This window comes from Marmota marmota, unplaced genomic scaffold, assembly GCF_001458135.2.
Source record: "Marmota marmota marmota unplaced genomic scaffold, marMar, whole genome shotgun sequence".
In the NCBI taxonomy this organism is placed as follows: Eukaryota; Metazoa; Chordata; class Mammalia; order Rodentia; family Sciuridae; genus Marmota; species Marmota marmota.
The window spans coordinates 20,153,544-20,172,492 of NW_025999968.1; the positions used below are offsets into that span (position 1 = coordinate 20,153,544).

An 18,949-nucleotide genomic window follows, 5' to 3' on the forward strand; every position below is an offset into this window, starting at 1 on the left:
AAAAAAAAAAAAAAAAAGAAAAAGAAAAGAAAAAGTAACAAATTTTGGTGAGTTTGTGGAATAAGAGGAAACCTTGCACACTCTTGGTGGGAATATAAATTAATATGACCACTATGGAAAACAGTATGAAGTTTCCTTAAAAAAACTAAAAATAGAACTACCAATATGATCCAGCTATCCCACTCCTGGGTATATATATATCCAAAGGAAATGAAGTCAGCACAGAAAAGAAATACCTGCATTCTTGTGCTAATTGTAGCCAAGATATAGAATCAGCTTAGGTGCTATCAAAAGATGACTGGATTTATATATATATATAATATATATATAATATATATAATATATATATATTATAATAATATATAATATATAATAATATATATATAATATATATTATATATATAATATATATAATATATATATTATATATATATATTATATATATATATAAATTATATATATATATATACACAATGGAGTAGTATTCAGCCATAAAGAATAATGAAATCCTTTCATTTGCAGAAGCATAGAACTGAAAGACTTCATGTTAAGTGAAATAAGCCAGACAAAGAAGAACAAGTATCATATGTTTTCTCTCATATATGGAAACTTACAGAGAAACAGAACAAACAAAAATGATGACTTGAACATAGAAGAGGGACTACTAGGTATTGGGGGATGGGTCAGGAGCAGGGGAAAGGGTGGTAGGAATGAAGAGGGAAGGAATATAGACAAGATCAAAGTTCAATATTTTGTATCTATGGAAAAACCACAGCAAAATCCATTAATTTGTACAATTAATTGGTTAATAACTATAATAAAAAATTAATTAAAAATAACAAACAAAAATAAATCAATTATATTACATAATATACACTTCAATAATCTGCGTCCCCAACAGAAAAAAAAAAAAAAAGACAGACCTTAACAAAATCTAACACTGCTCCTGTAGCTCCATTGTGTAAACTCTATCTCACTTTCACTTCCTGGCCCACTACAGCTATCTTCTGCACCCACCAAATAGCACATCCAGCACATCCATTCTCTTGGGCAAGAAGGGAAATTCTGTCATTGTCCCATGTTTAATAGACACCTGACATTTTTAAACCACCCACATTCTCATGTTAGCCCACCAGCCAAATTCTAAAATGTGGCTTAAACCTTATGAAATGGGTCCACCTGCCAACAAGTCTATCTTTGGAAATTCAATTTGTACAGGGTTATCTTAGCAACAGAATTTTCTAAAAACTAAAACCTCTGTAGTCAAAAAACATATATCTACGCAAGCTGTCTGCTTCCTTCAAAGATATTTCTAGTAGGGGGCAAGGAAGAGAACAGCTTCCAATATCCAATAGTTAACCTTTTTAACAAGAGAAACAGAAGGAGTTAGGATGACGCATGGGAAGATATGTGAAACAACCCATGAATGGTATGAATTAATTCTTAAGTAGAAACACCTTAAAAAAGGTGACCATGGGTTAAAAATGTCCTGGCTTAGTATGAGCACTACTCATCATTAAAACTTGCAAATTCAGTCAAAAAGTTACGTACTTCTAAATTGAGTTTGTAGTTCATTTATTTCAAGTGTAATAAGAACAAAAATATAAACTACTTGTCAATTACTATCTGACAGAGGATTAATATCTAGGATATACAAAGAACTCAAAAAATTAAGGCAAAAAGAACAAGCGATCCAGTTGATAAATGGACAAATGAGCTGAATAGATACTTCTCAAATGAAGTACAAATGGCCAATAAATACTGAAACACTGTTCAGCATCGTTAGCCATTAAGGAATTACAAATCAGAACTAGATATTCCTTCTCACCCAGTCAGAATATTATCAGTTGGCTATTATCAAAAACAGGAAAAGGAAAAAAAAATTATCACATGTTGTTGAGGTAGTGAAGAAAAAGGAAAAAAGAAGGCTTTAATTATACACAGGTGCTATGGAATTTTCCTGAGTAAATACATTCATCTCTTTGGGCACATCTTTTGAACCATCTTAGCTAAAGTTAAAAGTCAAAGAGAAGCAAGGAAATAAACTCACTTGTCAAACTCATCGAAGAGATCACAACTCTGCAGTTTTGAAAGAGCAAGTTTAAAATATGCCTCTAGAAAAGAAATGGAATGTTATAAGTAAGAAGATAATCATGACTTCTCAGGTAACTAATAAGCCACCTTGCTCACTACCCCCCAAATCTATTTCCAACTGGTAAGGCCACATCTGGTTTAATGTGTGAAAAATTAATGATACAACTACAATTACCCCCACACTACTCCATAAGCACATTCAAAATGGCAGTGCTCTAAATGTACTTCACCAAAACCCCAGAAAGAAATAAGATGCTTAACCTGAAAACAATCAAAAAAGTAATTAAAAATTTAACAGTATCTGATGATTCTGAAACTGACATTAAAATTAAAACCAAGAGTAAGTTTAAACCAATTCTCAAATTCTCTGCAAAATATTTTTAAAATACAAAAAAAACCCCAAAAAACCACAAAACAATCAAACAAACAAAAAATAAGCAGAATCAGTCAAAAAAAATTAAAATCTGACTCAGAAAAGCATAGGCCTGTCAACTCTTCGGTTTTATATATATATGTGTGTGTGTGTGTGTGTGTGTGTGTGTGTGTGTGTGTGTGTGTGTATAAAAATTAGATGTTGATGGACCTTTATTTTATTCATTTATTTATATGTGGTGCTGAGAATCATCCCTCACACATGCTAGGAAAGTGCTCTACTGAGTCACAACCCCAGCCCCACATCTTGGGTTTTTAAGGTCTCCCAAAAATCTAGAACTTAAAGCTTGTATGGCCAATCAGTTCTCAATGAGCAAAAGCAAAAGTGCTTTGTCATTAGGAGATGGAATAATTCCCTCTAAATTTAGCAAAAGTGAAATACCCACTGGTTAAATTAAAAGGCTGATCAAGAAGCTAAAACTTCCTGATGAAATAAACAAAACAAATCAGGTAAAAGAGGTGAAATGGGGAGACAGGAAAGAAGTTAACATCCAGGGTTATCCTGTTAATTCTTTTTATGGGGAGGTGGGTACTAGGGATTGAATCCAGGGACTCACACATGTTGACAAGCACTCTACCACTTAGTTATATCCTCAGCCCCTCCTGCTAATTCTAAATTGGAATAAAGTAAGGTATAGAACTCATAGGAGTCACCCTGTGGCAGAACAAAAGTAAAACACAGCATCTCAAAAACAAAAATCTATCGTCTTAATTACTTAAACTCAAAAGCAAGGGATATTTCTGTTTCAAAATATAATTCCCTTTATCCCATCCCCCCAGTTGTATCCCTTAGGAATCATTAGGAGGCAGAAAGATTAAAAGGCCTTGGAATTATACAAACATGTGGTTCTCATCAAAGAGGACTCAAACTTAACAGGAAAGGTTCAGAATACTGCTACTGACCTGATCTTTTTGTCCCATAGGGCAAATAAAACTGATCACTACCAGTGACTATAGCAGTATTCCTAAAATCAGACACACACAAAAAGGGGTGAATCTGAGGAAACCTGGAAGAAAGGGAAAAAAAACAAACTGATTATGAAAGAGCATTCTATATTGTCAGGCTTTTCAGACAACTACTGAAAATAACTATAGCATGTAACTGAAGTTGTATTTTTAAAATCTTTTATGTAAGGCAGTATTAGATATTACATAGAATGGAATATGCAGTGGAGCTACACACTGGAATGGAAACACTTTCCAAGTACTGAGAACAAAATTTTGTTACAGTGGAGGTGAAAACAAAATTTTAAAACAGCACCAAGCAATCAAAGAATAGCCAGGAAGGAACAAAGGGAAGTAATAAAGGTACTGATACTAAGTCATTCCTAAATGTTAAAAGGACCATTTGTATGTTGTTGTCTCAGCTGTAAAAACATATTAAAAAGTAGATGGAGCTAGAACATAACTCTTCCCTAATGTCATTAAATTAAGATTTACCCAAGAACAAGAATGTGAGCATTCATCTTCTTACTGCCTGCTTTGCACTGAAGGCAACCCCCAACCCTCTGGACAAGAGAGAAAGCTTGATCAGCATAGGAATAGCCTCTGTTTTTCTTATTTTTAGTGCCTGACACAGAGTTTAGCATATTTAACAAAATGATTAAATAAATTTCATTTTTTTTTTTCCTGTGCTGGGGATTGGACCAAGGGCTTTGTGCATGCTAGGTAAGTTCTACCACTGAAGTACTTCCCCAGCCCTCCAAATCAATCTTTTGGGATTCTTATGAATCAGAAAAAAAAAATGAGATTTTTGAAAGGATCTTAAAGTTCATATTAAAATGCTGCTTTCACCCAGCACAAGGACTGGCTGGTACTTACACGCTGCAGGACAAATATAGCTAATCCTAACCACAGTCCCACACCTGCCATCATCTCTCCTGCCACATCATGAGTTTTGTGCTTAGTCTAAAAATTGCAGGTGGAGATCAGAGTGATACAGGGGCTTCAGAGGGCTGCATGACAAAATGTAAGACTCAGGAAGAGTGAGAGAGCCTCAATTTTATCCTGGCTTTGTCACTCAGGAGCAAGTCAAAGGAGCTTAATGTTTTCAGAGCTGAATTACGAAATGACACTGCATTCAGGAGAAGGAAAGTAGGTGAGACCAGTCCTCTCTGCTCCAGCTATGATGTCCCAGATTCAGCTGTGATAGTGATAGCAGTCTCAAGAGCCAGTCAACCTGCAAATGTCATTTCTATATCAGTGTTGATCTTAAGCCTAGGATCTGCCTTGGGAAGAGGAAATATCAGGTCACCTGATTTAACCTTGAGAGAAGGCTCCTGAGCTTCCCAGTCTTCTTTGGAAAATTGAACCCTAGTTAACTGCACCAATAAAAGACTCTTGCTTGGAGTTAGCAATAGGAACACTGATGCTAACTAATGACTAATGTCTATTTCCAGTTGGATCTTGGACTAGGTGACTTTTATTTATTTCTAAGTGAAATAATTGTTTGATATCATATTTCAGACATTTCAGGGGATCAATAAGTATTAGCTTTATCTGTAATAATTATATTACATTGCATATACTGCAGTGCATCATATCACAAAATACTGTGTTACATGTTACATTGTAAGATATCACATTGATTAGAAATTTTCCCTTTTACTGACTTTTAGTGAACTACATAGAATGCAAATAATTAATAATCTATGTACAGAGTAATGACTACTTATTGTAATTGTCACATTGTATATATTAGAGTGTATATACACTGTAACATGATACATTGTATATATATTGTACATATAAATATATATTACAGTATATAATATTATATTACAACATATTTATTACATTATATTTCCATGACAGTTATTGGTGAAAAGCCTGGCAGGGCAGGTAAAGTGCATTAGTCAATGTAGGTGAAGAAACTAAAGGTATGAAAAGTGAAGTAACTCATCTGGAGTCACTAACCTGCACACGACGAAGCTGAAATCCATGTGCAAACTGAAATCTAAAGAAAGGTGTCCACATTATAACTCTCCAGGTTTCTATGTGCAACTTCCTGATTGATACTAATAATTCCTCTTTCTGAGAAAATGGCAAGCTCTAGGGGACTATGCTCAGAGAATAATGCTCATCTGACAAGTACAAATCTACTTGTCCCTTAGATGACAGACTTACAGATCTGCTGAACATATGTACTTTGTATACACACTTTATTTAACCTTTTGGGGTTTTCTCAAGATGTAAATATCCATTTTTTAATTAAAGTTATAGAGTACCTTGATTCTAGAGTAGCATATTATCTGCCACCTATATGTGGCTTATGAAATCAATTTTTGGAGTAATGATCAGCATATTTCAAAAAATATGAACAGAACAGAACACAGTATATCTTGGATAGTAAGGGTAAAATATTGGGTTTTTTTCTTATTCTAAATACATATGTGTACTGTGTTCAAGTGAAATGTCTTTATTATGAGTCATAGTCAAAAAGCATAAACACACTCTTCTAGTTTTGTAGTGGCCCAACCTGGACATACACCCATGGAAAGACTACAAACAGCCATTGCATGTAATCATGTACAAAAAATTTGTACGTATCTTCAGTTTTTCAGAGCTGACTGATTTAAAAGGGTCTGTGGCCCCAAAGGTTAAGAACCAGTAATGGGAAGACATAGTCTCATAATATAGTAAAAGAAATTCTGAATTCTGGGATGCTTAATGAGAAAAATGCTGAAGATTTTACATCCATTTTATACAATTAAACATGATTAATTATGTCTCTTTTTTTTTATTATCTAGAAGACTTTTGACCAGCAATCTATCAAAGTCAAGATACACAGAAGTACATGTGTGGATAAAAAAAAAAAAAACACTGTGAAAATCCTGACAACTACAACAAAAAGTCATTATTTACATTGCATATAGATTAATTATTATTTGCATTCTATGCCATTTACTAAAAGTGAGTAGAAGTCAAGGAAAAATTTTTTTTTATTGTGAAAATAAGTACTCTTATTTAAAATTTCAGAAAAACATGCCTGTTAAAACATGGTTAATTTTGAAAACTGATAGTTTGTCAGTAATCAGAAAGTGCTAGGAAAGCAAGAACATCAGTTTTAACTTCTTCAGTTATACAACTGGTTAAGTGAGATATATAGTGAAAATGCTAAGGACTTTCCACAGCTCTGTGCTTATGGCATGATTGGCCTGTCATGCTTTATTGATTTCCAACTTTAAAAGTATAGGTGCAAAGGGTAATATATTATGATATTAAATCAAATACATAGCCAAGAAAAATTTCTCCCTATTAATGTGGTTTATGGAATCTTATTTCCTGATTCAAAATATTTAATATTTTGTCTTTTTGTTGCTTTAGAAACTTTGATTATCAATTGTCTAAACTCTCAAGGCTAAATTGTCCTTGACTTTTTCCATATCCATCCAAAATTTTGCAAGGTAATATCTTTGGATCCCTCTCAGAAAAATTACAGAAATTAAGTTTAATTAATATGATTTTTTTAATGTGCAAAGCTCTAACTCTGGTTTTTAGCATAGCATCATTTCAATGCCCAGATGTCAATATAAATGGCATCAGTATAAAGACTTAAGCAAATCTCAAACACAGGACATTAGTAAATAGGACATTATGCATTGATTTAATGTTAGCAAGAACAAGAAGCTTTATAATAGGTAAAAGAACCAATATACTATATTAAATTGAATATTAACCTAAGCAACTGTAATTTTTACAAATTCTCCAATTTCATAACTTGTTTTTGAATAAACTTTAGCCTCACTTTTAAAATTAAATGCCTATTCAACAAAGATTATTGAACAAACATAAATATGCAAATTTACACATTAGAAAACCAGAGTAAACAGGAGACATCATTCAAAGACAATGAATAAGTCCTATTCTTTTTCATCATCTGTGTGGTGAAGTTGCAAAGGTCATACTGTCCTCTTTGCTTTTCCTAAGCCACTGCTTCCTACCTCTTCAGGAATCTGATTCTCCTTTTCAGAATCTTTAGGGGCAGCCTGAAGAATTTTCCATTTCCTTTTTGCCACTGGGGAGTTGGACATATACAAACTAGATTCCCTCCTGCATACTTATTTCCAGCTTTCCTTGATGAAAGCAATGTAGAATTAGTGGCAGAGGTGAAGGAACCAAGGACCTTTCTTGGAGCTTGAGAAGCTACCACTTATCTGGGACACTGTCTGCTTTTGTCCATACCATGTTCAAACAGGAAGAGACGAGAAAAACACAGATTCACAGCCAAAGGTATTTCACAGAACAAGGACCAAAATTTCTAATCGTAAAGTTTGACTTAGAGGCAAAGGAGAAGAAACCACAAAATAATAAGAGTGAAAATAGCTTGGGAACAAGGTGGGGGAAATACAACCTAAAGAATACTTACCATTTTTATGACCAAACCTAAATAACACCTCTCTAATCTTAGTTGTGTGGAAAGAATACCGGTCTGATTGAGTTCTTTGGTGCCTTTTCTTAAAATGTGTGCAGAGCTCTGACTAAAAGCACAAAAAAGAGACAGGATATTCAAGCTCTTCCTTAACTATGGTGTGCCCACCTTACACTGTTAAGATTTGTATGAAAAAAAAAATTGTAAACCAGTGTTGAAAACAATTGCAAATATGAACATTTTGTATGCCACAGGTTTTTTTTTTTTTTAACACTTTATTTTGTCTATTTATCTTTACCTCAAGAGAGATGCAAAAGCTGGCTTTGATAAACAAGGCTGGATCTTATTTCGGTGCTTCATTTCTATAGGTGGTACCCTAGAAGACAAAAATAGTGTCTGTCAGAAAGCAAGACCTGGAAGCATGCCCAAAAGGAAGCCAAATGCCTGGGAGCCTGCTCGTTGCCACCACTGACAGGCTATTGGGCAGGGGGTCAAAAGCCTCCCTGCAGCCCTGAGTTCTGACCCTCTCTAAGTCCCATGCACACTTGAGGATCTTCGAGTATAAGGCAAGGGAGTGTGGAAAAGGCCAAGGTGACTAGCAACCCAAGAAGTGGTTCAAAGAGCAGTGAGTCAAAGGACTCTCAGAGAAGGGATAGGGTTACCGTGGTAGAAGCCAAAACCACGATCCATTTTTAGACTCTCTCAAGAGCCAGAGAAACCAAACTCACTCCAAGGGCACATGATTATCATCTACCATGCCACATCTAGGGCCGCCTACCAACAGGGAACATCACAAAAACACCTGACCTGAGCAGTTTCAATAGGCTTTTTGCCTCGTGATCCTGGGGACTCCATAAATCACAGCATTTGGAATCTTATCTAATGCTTCTCTATTCTTGGCACAGGTTAGGCCCTTGTGTGACTCCTGAATGGAGTACTTGTCTCCGAAATTTAAAAGGGTATTGTGAAACATGACAGAGAACAACAATGAAAATGAACCAAAGGGGTGGAGGGTAGCAGGATCCAGACTAGCTGGGAAAGAAGAAAATAGCTTAATATAAAAACCTAACTGACAATTATCAACGATGTGAAGAAATGATATAAAAATAATCAATTTTCTTCTATAATCAATAGGATTCAAACTGAAAGAAACAGACTAACCCATTTATGGATAAACATAATTTTCTATATTTAAATACAAAATCTCCATTGTTAGAAGATTTTATATTTAAAATATTGAAATAGGTTTCTGATCTAAAAAGCTCATAAAGTCCTTATGCAGGGAAACATCTTGTTGAGTACCACAAATGGCAAGGACCCTTTGATTAACAAATAAGAAAGATACAAACATAAATATGGTAGAACAGCACATCAGGCCACAAACACTGACTTATATTTAGAGGAAAATGGGATATATATCATTAGACTTCAAAGGTCATTAAAACCAAAAACAAACTACTTTAGGATATTGCAAAGTCAAACTTCGGGTGTCTGTTAAAGCAAAAACAATTACCATCTTAAATATTTTTTGAAGGAATCAAGCTCATGGTGCACACACACATTTGAGGTAACTCCCCTGGGTACTTTCTATGATTGTAAGAATGTGTTTGCTTAGCTTAGATACGCCTCAAGTTAGATGACAAAAGACTGTGTTGTATTTGACCCTTTTTATTATTTTGTCCTTTCCCCTGTGACAAATAATAGGATCTAGAGGAAAGTAACAATTTAATAGTTTTTTGTTTTCTCTGTTTTTTGTCTTTCACTACTAAGAGTGGGATAGAAAGGATATGACAGAGATGGAGGGAGAGACCACTGATGGGTAATCATCATGGAATGGATAATAGACCTTAGAGCTCTCTAGCCCAGGGGCATTGTTATTGTTTTTGTTTTTTTTTCAGTAGCCATTTGCCTAACTTCCTTCCAAGAAAAGCACTGTAATTGTTTTCCAATTAGTTAGTTATAGAAATTAGTTATAGAACCATTAATATTTTTATCTAGTAAGCATAAGCTAGAAGCATAATCTAAGCTCTAAGACTTAGTATTGAAAAGTTGACAAAAAATACTCCTTTGTCTAAGACAGCAAGTTGCCATGGAGTGTATTTTGAGTTAATTTTGTGTTGCCCTCCATTTAGGATTTAAAGGTCATCAAAACTTTATTCCTAGCTAAAGGACTGACAAAGGGGAGAAAGATAAAACTTACTTATGGAGATTTTTTTTTTTTTTACAGTAAAGTTATCTGTGCCTATTCAAAGTTTGGGGGTTGATATTATCAAGTCAAGTTATTTTTTAAAATATATATATCATCATTCATCAAATATTTTTAAACAAAGAAAACCAAATGTAGTGTTTACATTTTATCAACAATCTCTTATCTAAGCATTTTAGGCCCTAAAAGTCAAATGCCACTGAGAATAAGAATTACTCCATTAATTCAAGGAGATGAACTATCGTATAAATGCAAATATTATGTCCCAAAGATTGTTACCACTACTGCTTCACTGGAGAGTCAGTAAAATGTAGTGTTATTTATAAATTTTCAAATTGTTAGAGATACTAATCTATAGGATACTGAATGGTTAGACCCCAAATTTTAATGGAAACTTAGAAAAGATACAAAATATTACAATGCTTAAGTCCCTCTCCTATAATTTGAGGAGTAAGTTTGTATGAAAGTCTAGTTTGGGAATTATGTTTAAGTAGCAAAAATGAAACTTACCCATAAACATTTGTTCCCCACAATATACAATGCAGTACATAATAGAGAAAAACAGCACTGAGGAATATGGCCACGAGGTACCCTCTCATGGCTGGCCCACCTGAAATACAAGACAAAGTCCAAAGAAATGGGAAGAATGTTAGAAAGTTTTTCACAATGTTTCAAATATAAAGTCACAGCAAATAAATATACATAAGGGGAACAAAAGAAAACAATGTAGATTTGTAAATTTGAAAATATTCAATGTGCAGAATGAGAATATCTTTTTTCTGCTTCTCCTCTTATCAGCTAATCAATACAATATGGTATGTGTTTAGACCAATAAACAGTTAATGGATTCAAAACTAGGGACTTACCTAATACTTTCTTAAGTTAGAAAGAAAAGTTCCTTCAGAACAAAATTTTATAACATGTCTATATCAAATTTTTTTCAGAAACATTGAATATCCATTTTCTCCTTCTCAATATAAAGTGAATATATGCCTTAAGATGTGAATAAGAATTACATTTATTCAGAGCCTAAAATGGCTTTTAAATGTCATACCTTATAATTTTCATGGGTCTTTCTAATTTTGAAAAACCTCAGGATAAACATCTACTGAAAAATATTTCTGACATCCTCAATTTTTATGTACATTTAGACAACCAATTTTTCTACACAGGTATATTGACCTAATTTCTTGCTTATTTTTGGTAATGAATCAGTATAGTTCACTGCACATGTGCAGACAAAAATCTGAACACATTTCTTTCTAGAATGTAAGTGGAAAAAACCCTCTTAGAATATATTTTTTTATAATCCACTCTAACACATTTGTCTAATCACCTACTCTTTGCTTCAAAAATGGAAATGAAAAACTCCCACTTTCATATGTAATTGAATGCAAAAGACAAATTTGATATATGGCTTCATAATAAATCTTCTATTTTAGTGCATGTGACTTTAAATAGCTATGCTATTTCTCTGCCTCCCTTACCTAGTTTATAGTTCATCTAAACAATTGTATGTGTCTCTATTCTAACTCCTATCCATATCTGTTAATCTCAATTACAGCGATGCAGAATAGGAAGTGGGAGTTTGGTTGGATACATTTCCAAATAACATAATGTTGACACACTTTCAATGGTAAATAAGTTCAAGTGCAATTGTGTTTGTTTAAATACATAACAATGAATCCCACCATTATGTACAGTTGTAATGTACTCATAACAATATGGAAAAAAATAAGTTCAACTGAAAAATGAAAAGCACCTCCTTGTCTTTTTAAGTGGAATACACTAAATATAATTTGAGCTTTTCTTGGTGAGGCAAGATAATCTTAACAAACATTATATTTGTGCTAGGCATTTTAGAGTTGCGACTCTCTGGAGCTAAAGAGGGTGTGGGTTTACTTGCTAAACAGTCCTAAACTGCAATAATTATTTGGCTGAGATTTCTCTGACTCCTCTCTTGCTGTTAGCTATTGCTCTGTGCAGCCACCACTCCCATATGTCACTATTATACAGTAGTTAGAAATGAATGCTATGTCAGGAGAAAGCAAATAAACAAATAAATTAAAGGAACAAACTTCAGTTTGCACATACTTCTAATTTAGTAGACATGATTCTTATGAAGAATTAACATTATCTGGAGATCAGAAGACACGATTCACAGCCCCACTGCACATGAAGCTTGGGTGGCCTTAGGTAAACTAGTTTGCTTCTTGCAACCCAAGCGTCCTCACATATTTGCAAGTGAGAGCACACCCTCTACTTCATTGGATTATTACACTGTCCTGGAAGGCAATTTATCATTGGCCAAAATAGTCAACCAACAACTTGCTTAAATTGTTCAAATTAAGCATTTATATTTCTACTAGGAATAATATCATTTATGTAAATATCCAACAAGGATGCAACTTATCAGTATCTGCAAATTTTATTTCTATCTAAGATAAGAAAATGTATAAAGGCCTAGATTTTAAAAGTCAGCATTTAAAATTCATATATCTAACCCCCCAAACATATTCTTTGGGCAATTTATGTATTACAGAGCATGGAGTTATGGGTAAGGTTTTTGTTTTGTTGTTTTTCATTCAGTAAAAATGTGGTTTAACTGAAAATAAATAAGTGTGAGAGAGCATTCTTTTTTCCTTCAAAAGTAAAATGAACCTACTCTTGAAGAGCCATAGCACCAGAAAAAATTTTTTTTTTTTTTTAAAGTAGGAAGCTTGGCTACTCTCTAGTATTTCATGGCCAATTTAAAGCTTTGATATTCAAATTGCAAAGTAGACCAGGGTCAGCCAGGATATCCTTGTGATAAACATGTATGGTTCCTCTGCTTGTTCACAGGAAAAAGCTAACACAAATAAATGAGTTCTGTAATTAAAATTCTATAAATGGATGACCATCTTGCTTTGTGAAAAGCAATCAAAGGAAAACCAGTTGGAATTTAACATAGGGTGTTTGCTTTCAAAAATACCTAAGGCCTTGGAATACAGCTTCAATTGCCCGTACAAACATGTTTCAAGATCTTGACATTGAACACGACAGATGCCAGTTTAGGGGCTGCAGGTGGTTCTGAAACCAGGGGCCCTACAACATCTTTGACTAAGTTTATCACAATGCAATCATTCCTCTTCAGGGTGGATAAAGGGCAGAGAGGGAAGTAGAGCTCATTAGCAAAGGTCAAATATCTATTTCTTCTCAAACTCTGAACTTAGCTCAATTGTGGCAATGGTGTTTCCTCCATTTTAATAAAAAACATATATTTTATTTGTATGGAGCTTTGAAGTTCATACAAAGCTTGAATGTCTATCATTTGGCTCACACCTGGCTCAAAATATGCTTGTCAAATGGGTGTTCAGATATGATTTTCTTGATGAATAAGGAAATGAAAGTTTCTAAACTTGTCTCAGATCACACAGTTCAAGGGAAAAAGAAATAGATTTTCAGTCTGACCCTTTCAGAGTTCTATTCCTGGTGTCATCCTGTCATCTCAAGATAAAATGCATTAGAGAAAATTCTAATCTGAAACCTCCTTATGGTGCCCTGCTGGTGTGTGCAGTTTTGGAAGGGTCAACTCACACAGCAGTGAAAGGAAGGCAGCTCTAGGGCAGCATTCAAGGGTTAGCACCAGTGGGGTGAAGGGTGTTAGCATGCAGATTCTGGAGTCCCTACAAGCTTCCTCCAATTTGATTCTTACGTACAGAAAAGTTTGAGAAACACTGCTCTAGGACACAGTACAGAACCATGGAGGGAAAAAGAAATAACAGATTTCCTGAACTGCATAGACCATAACAGATGGTAGAGTTAGTACTCCCACAAGACAGCAAGTGCCACAAAAGCAGGTCCTGTCTGTCTTCTCTAGCATTTTATTTTTAGTACTTCTAACATAGCACTGTCACAAAGAAGAGGCTAAGCAGACAGTTATTGAATATGCAGATCCCCAATGCTTTGTGTTAATTCTTTTTTACCTTAAATGCCTAGTACACGGCACATGCTCAGTGAATAACAGCTGATCTGAATTCCTGTGAAGTATGAGTGCTTACCATGTGCCAAGTAGGATAAATGCTTTGGGTGCATTATCTTATGTCATATTGTCAATGATCCTATGAGGGAAGTAGTAAACTTGCAATTTTTATTTTAGAGATGATGAAACTGAAGGTCTGAGAGGTGCAATAACTTTCCCAAGTTCACAAGCAGCAAAATCGGGACTCAAACCTACATCTACCACACCAGAGTCCCTGTACCATACAGCCTCTCACAGAGGTGAGCTTTCACAAATGAGCACAGGCACATTCTTTTGGTATCAGACAAAACATGACATTTCTCTAATTTATCAATTCTACCAACTCTTTAAGCAGTATCTATTTAACATCAATTGGCAAAATTGAAAGTTTATAGTCTTTTTGATATAAACTCTGCTGAAATAAAACCATATTACTAATAACCCCATTCCTTCTAATTCTGCTCCTCCCAACCATGTTAGCATTGTTTATAAAAACAAAACAAATCCTATGGAATGACACTTTAAAACTCATCAGATTTTTATTTGCAGATTATTCTAATGCTTTCTCAAACCAAAGGGAGCTTGTTTTCTCAACCAGCTAGAAAAAATATTGTGTTCAGCAAGAATTCTGGAAACTTTGTTCTACTTATCAAGTACAAAAGTATCTCAATAAATATTATATAACACCAAGAAAGAAACAGCCTTGGCCTTGCAGGTGCTTTCTAAAGCCCTTCTTCAGACCCAGTCACCAAGTTCTGGGACTGATCCTGGCCTAAGAAAAGGGAGCCCCAGGAGCCCTTGATTAGAGATCATAGTTTGGTCCAGTTCCTATTGCACCTGTGCCAATCTTGGGTGTCACAACTGCTGAAAATGGGTTCTTGCTGCTGTATTCTTAAATGATATCATAGTTTTGTAAAGTCTTTATTCTTCTCTTAGGCCCCAGGAGCTCTTCAGCCAATCTTTCAGTGAATTTTGTATCTAGGATCCAAAATCATGTCCAAGCCAGTCTGTAGCAAGGCTTCCCTTTCCTTCCTGCTTCCTCAGTGACAGATGACTTTATCTTTCCACTACTGGATCTCCTCTCACATCCAGTATGCTGTTTAATACCACCTGATAACTTGAATTTTTGTGCAAATTAGAAAATAACAGCTCCTCTGATTTTACATAGTCCTGTGAGCACCCAATATCTATTATATTAGCAACAGCTAGATTTCAGCCACAACTTATCCCTTAGCCAGGTATCTGTCTTCATAGCTTACCTCCACAACTTTACCAGGTGGCCCTGTTAACATTTGTGTCCACTCAGTCCTCTGAGAAGCCTTCCTCCTTTCAGGTCTCTGCTGGCCCTCAGCTCACACTGATACACACTGAAGTCTACAACAGATTTTGCAGTTTGCCTGCCTTCCTCTTTGTATTTACAACTCAGTTTTGTGATTATTCTCTACAGTTATATGCCTAGGACATTTTAAACAAACCTGTGTAAACAAATCTAGGACAGACCCTCCAGCTCCAGCCATGCATTAATGTTTGTTACTGAGGATTGAACTCAGGAGCACTCAACCACTGAGCCATGTCCCCAGCCCTATTTTGTATTTTATTTAGAGACAGGGTCTCACTGAGTTAGTTGCTAAATGCCTCGCTGTTGCTAAGGTTGGCTTTGAATTTATAATTCTCCTATTTCAGCCTCTCAAGCCACTGAGATTACAGGGTGCGCCACTACACCCAGCTAATATCTATTTCTTTTGGTCCCAACCCAAAGGTCCTCTAAACTTAAGCCTCCTAGACCTGGCCATCTGCATATAACACAAGACTTAATGGATAAGCACAGGACCTCACAGTGATAGATGTAAAGGGCTCAGTCCTATTTAACTCACAATCCTTTTTTAAAGTATGGTGGTCCTAAGCAACTCAGTGAAACCCTCCCTCTAAATAAAATAGAAAATACGGCTGGAGATGTGGCTCAGTGGTCGAGTGCCCCTGAGTTCAATCCCTAGTACCTACCCACCCCCCCCAAAAAAAGTATGGTTGTCTTTATTTCTAATTGGATAGCCCAATGTATGGGGTACCCTTTTTTATATACCAAGGACCACCTCCACTTGCAGGAGGTGTAAATAACAGCATAGTTTACCAAGCACTTAGTCCATTCCAGCAAGCCCTTTTGCACATAATAATTAGGTCAAGGGTATTATCACCTTTTTGCTAGAGATGTTTAATACTCAAAGTAGTAGCCAAAATTCAAACTAAGACTGTCTGATTTCAAAGCCCATACTTTCAAGTTGCACACTATGGAAAACTATAATTATTGTATTTTTAAAAACTGTAACATATTCATTTAATAATGCCTTTAAAAGTAAAATAAGGTAGAAGATAGAGGTAGAGCTCAATGGTACAGCGTGTTCTTAGCATTCATGAAGCCCTAGGTTCAATCCCCAGCACCAAAATAAATATAAACAAAGGGTTGATACTCATTAAATGTATGCATTTATTAAAATGCACTTTTAAAAATCAGACACAGAAGAATGTGCCTGCCATCCCAGCACTTGGGAGGCTAAGGCAGAAGGATCACTTGAGCACAGATGTAAAAGACAAATCTGGGCAACATAGGGAAACTCCATCTCAAAACAAACAAAATACACTTTATTTGAAAACACTATAATATAAAACTCTATTCAGTTTACAATTAAAGAGATAAATCTTAAGGAATTAGTAGTCTTGTTGATGTAGTTGATGGAATAGTATTCGTGAATAACTAAAGAAATAAAGAACAGTACATACAGAGTTAACAACATGCAATATTACACCTGAAGAAGCTTAATTTAAATCTGCAAGTATTAGCTATTGTTATTTTGTGCAAATCACGAAAAAAACCCTGACATTTATTGAATAAATTAGCATAAATTATAAATTAATTTATGTCCCCTTCAAAAAAAGCAGTTTGAGTAATTTTAACAAATTGAAGCAACTGCATAAATGCTGCTCGATTGGTAAATATATATCTCTTTTCTTCCTGCATGGAAGAAAATGGGGAACATGTACAATTGACTATCTTTCCCTCACCTCCCCCAGTTCCTTAACACATTGATAGGCGACCACACACATACACACACACCCCTTCTCTTGCAGTCTCTCAAGAAAGCCAGAGCTTTTGCCAGATTTTGTACTGAGCATATGGAGACAGATCTTTGCATCTCTAATTGAATCTAAGCCCTTACTGCCAAAGCAGATGACCAAATCTTCTACAGAAAATGTAGTGCACTCAAGGGAAAGAATATGAAAAGGAAAGAAATGACTTTTCAGCAGAATTTTGTTTTTTTAATAGCACAGCTAGACACACTACAATCATTCAACTAATAGCAATGACACTGCATGCTAAAAATAAATGAACTGGAGTTCCTGTTTTTGAGATCTCTTGCTTTAGATTCAGCTCCATTGCAAATAGACAAAGAAGCTTTTAAAGGCACTTCTGTTTATTCATGGTTTCTCCCCAGGCCCCAGCTCTCTAAGAGGGGATACTTTTTAAAAATTTTCTTAATATTAATTAATATTCTACTGATAAGATATCAACCTCCAAAACAGTATTAGGTATTGTGAACAGGTAATGACTATGGCTACTTTTGTAAAACAAATTAGCTTTATTGAGATAAAATTTTATACAATATAATTCACCACTTTTAAGTGCACAATTTGATGAGTTTGGGAGAATGTATACATGTATGTGACCATCACCAAAGCCATGATACTAAACATTCCCATAAACCCCCAAAGTTCCTCATTCCTTTCCCCTACTTCCTGGCCCCTAGCAACTTGATCAGCTATCACTATAATTTCACTATTGAATTCTTCTAAAATTTCATATAAATGTAATCTCACAGTGTGTATCTAATTCCTGGATTCTTTCAATTAGCATAATGCCTTTGAAAAAGCTGTCCATGTTGCAGAATTTACAAGAAGATCATTTACTTTTACTGCTAAGCATCATGTCATTGTATGGCACACGACAATTTATTAGTTCACTACACAATAGACATTTAATTTCTTAGCAATTTTTGGTTATTGTAAATAAAACTGCATAGAATATTCAAGTACAATTCTTTGGGTGGAAATACATTTTCATAAGTCATACATCAAATGTATTTTAACTTTACTTGAAAACCTTACTTCACATCATATTCTGGTGCTCATTTTCTAACAAAACATTTACTTCAACCTCTCAGTTAAAAGTTAAAACCCCCTACCTAAACAAATATTACACAAATACTATACAAATTATTGAGGATACTGAATAATACAAATCATTGACCAAAGTAACATTTTTTTAACCTATTCACATCAATAAGAGATTGCCTATGTATCTACACACACACACACACACACACACACACACACATATTGTATATGTACTCTAATCTAGGATATGTAAAATAGGGCTCACAGTCTGGTAAAGGAGCTGAATTACACTGATTCAAAATTATTTTGATTATCTATAATGAGAAGAAAAGCAAAATAGTTTTGACCTCTGCTACTCAAAGTGTGGTTCCATGAACCAGCAGTATTGGCATCACCTGGGAAAGTGGCAGAAATGCAGAATCTCAGCCCCACCCTTTGATTCACAGGGCAGGATTTGCATTTTAACAAGACTCTTCCTCAGTGATCTCAGTGTTTGAAAAGCATTGGTCAAGGAGAGAGGAAATGAAACCCCCTGGAAGGATCAGGGCCTCACAGAAAATAATATTCGAGAGGAACTAGAAGCTCCTTCTAAGTCCCATCGTAAATCCCTTAAACAAGTATTTAGGGCTTGACCTTTTAAAATTTCTAATCAACAGAATTCTCCCTGAAGGAACTACC

At 34.9% G+C, this 18,949-nt stretch overlaps 1 protein-coding gene and 1 pseudogene across 22 annotated transcripts in view; both read right to left on the minus strand.

The window, feature by feature from the left end:
- The window catches only part of St3gal6 (ST3 beta-galactoside alpha-2,3-sialyltransferase 6), a 58,103-nt gene that overhangs the window by 18,454 nt on the left and 20,700 nt on the right, over positions 1 to 18,949 (minus strand). For 19 of the 22 annotated variants that reach the window (XM_015478603.2, XM_015478606.2, XM_015478599.2 and 16 more), the window contains 4 exons: positions 10,615 to 10,714; positions 8,197 to 8,274; positions 3,430 to 3,533; positions 2,051 to 2,114 (listed from right to left, as the gene is read on the minus strand). In XM_015478603.2, coding sequence (XP_015334089.2) covers positions 2,051 to 2,114; positions 3,430 to 3,533; positions 8,197 to 8,274; positions 10,615 to 10,703 — 335 coding nt within the window. In that variant the 5' untranslated portion in view covers positions 10,704 to 10,714. Of the gene's footprint in view, positions 1 to 2,050; positions 2,115 to 3,429; positions 3,534 to 8,196; positions 8,275 to 10,614; positions 10,715 to 15,363; positions 15,691 to 18,949 lie in introns of those variants that run through there. The other 3 variants (XM_048803481.1, XM_048803480.1, XM_048803477.1) reach the window with 2 other exon arrangements.
- LOC107136374 lies at positions 7,180 to 8,190 on the minus strand (annotated as a pseudogene).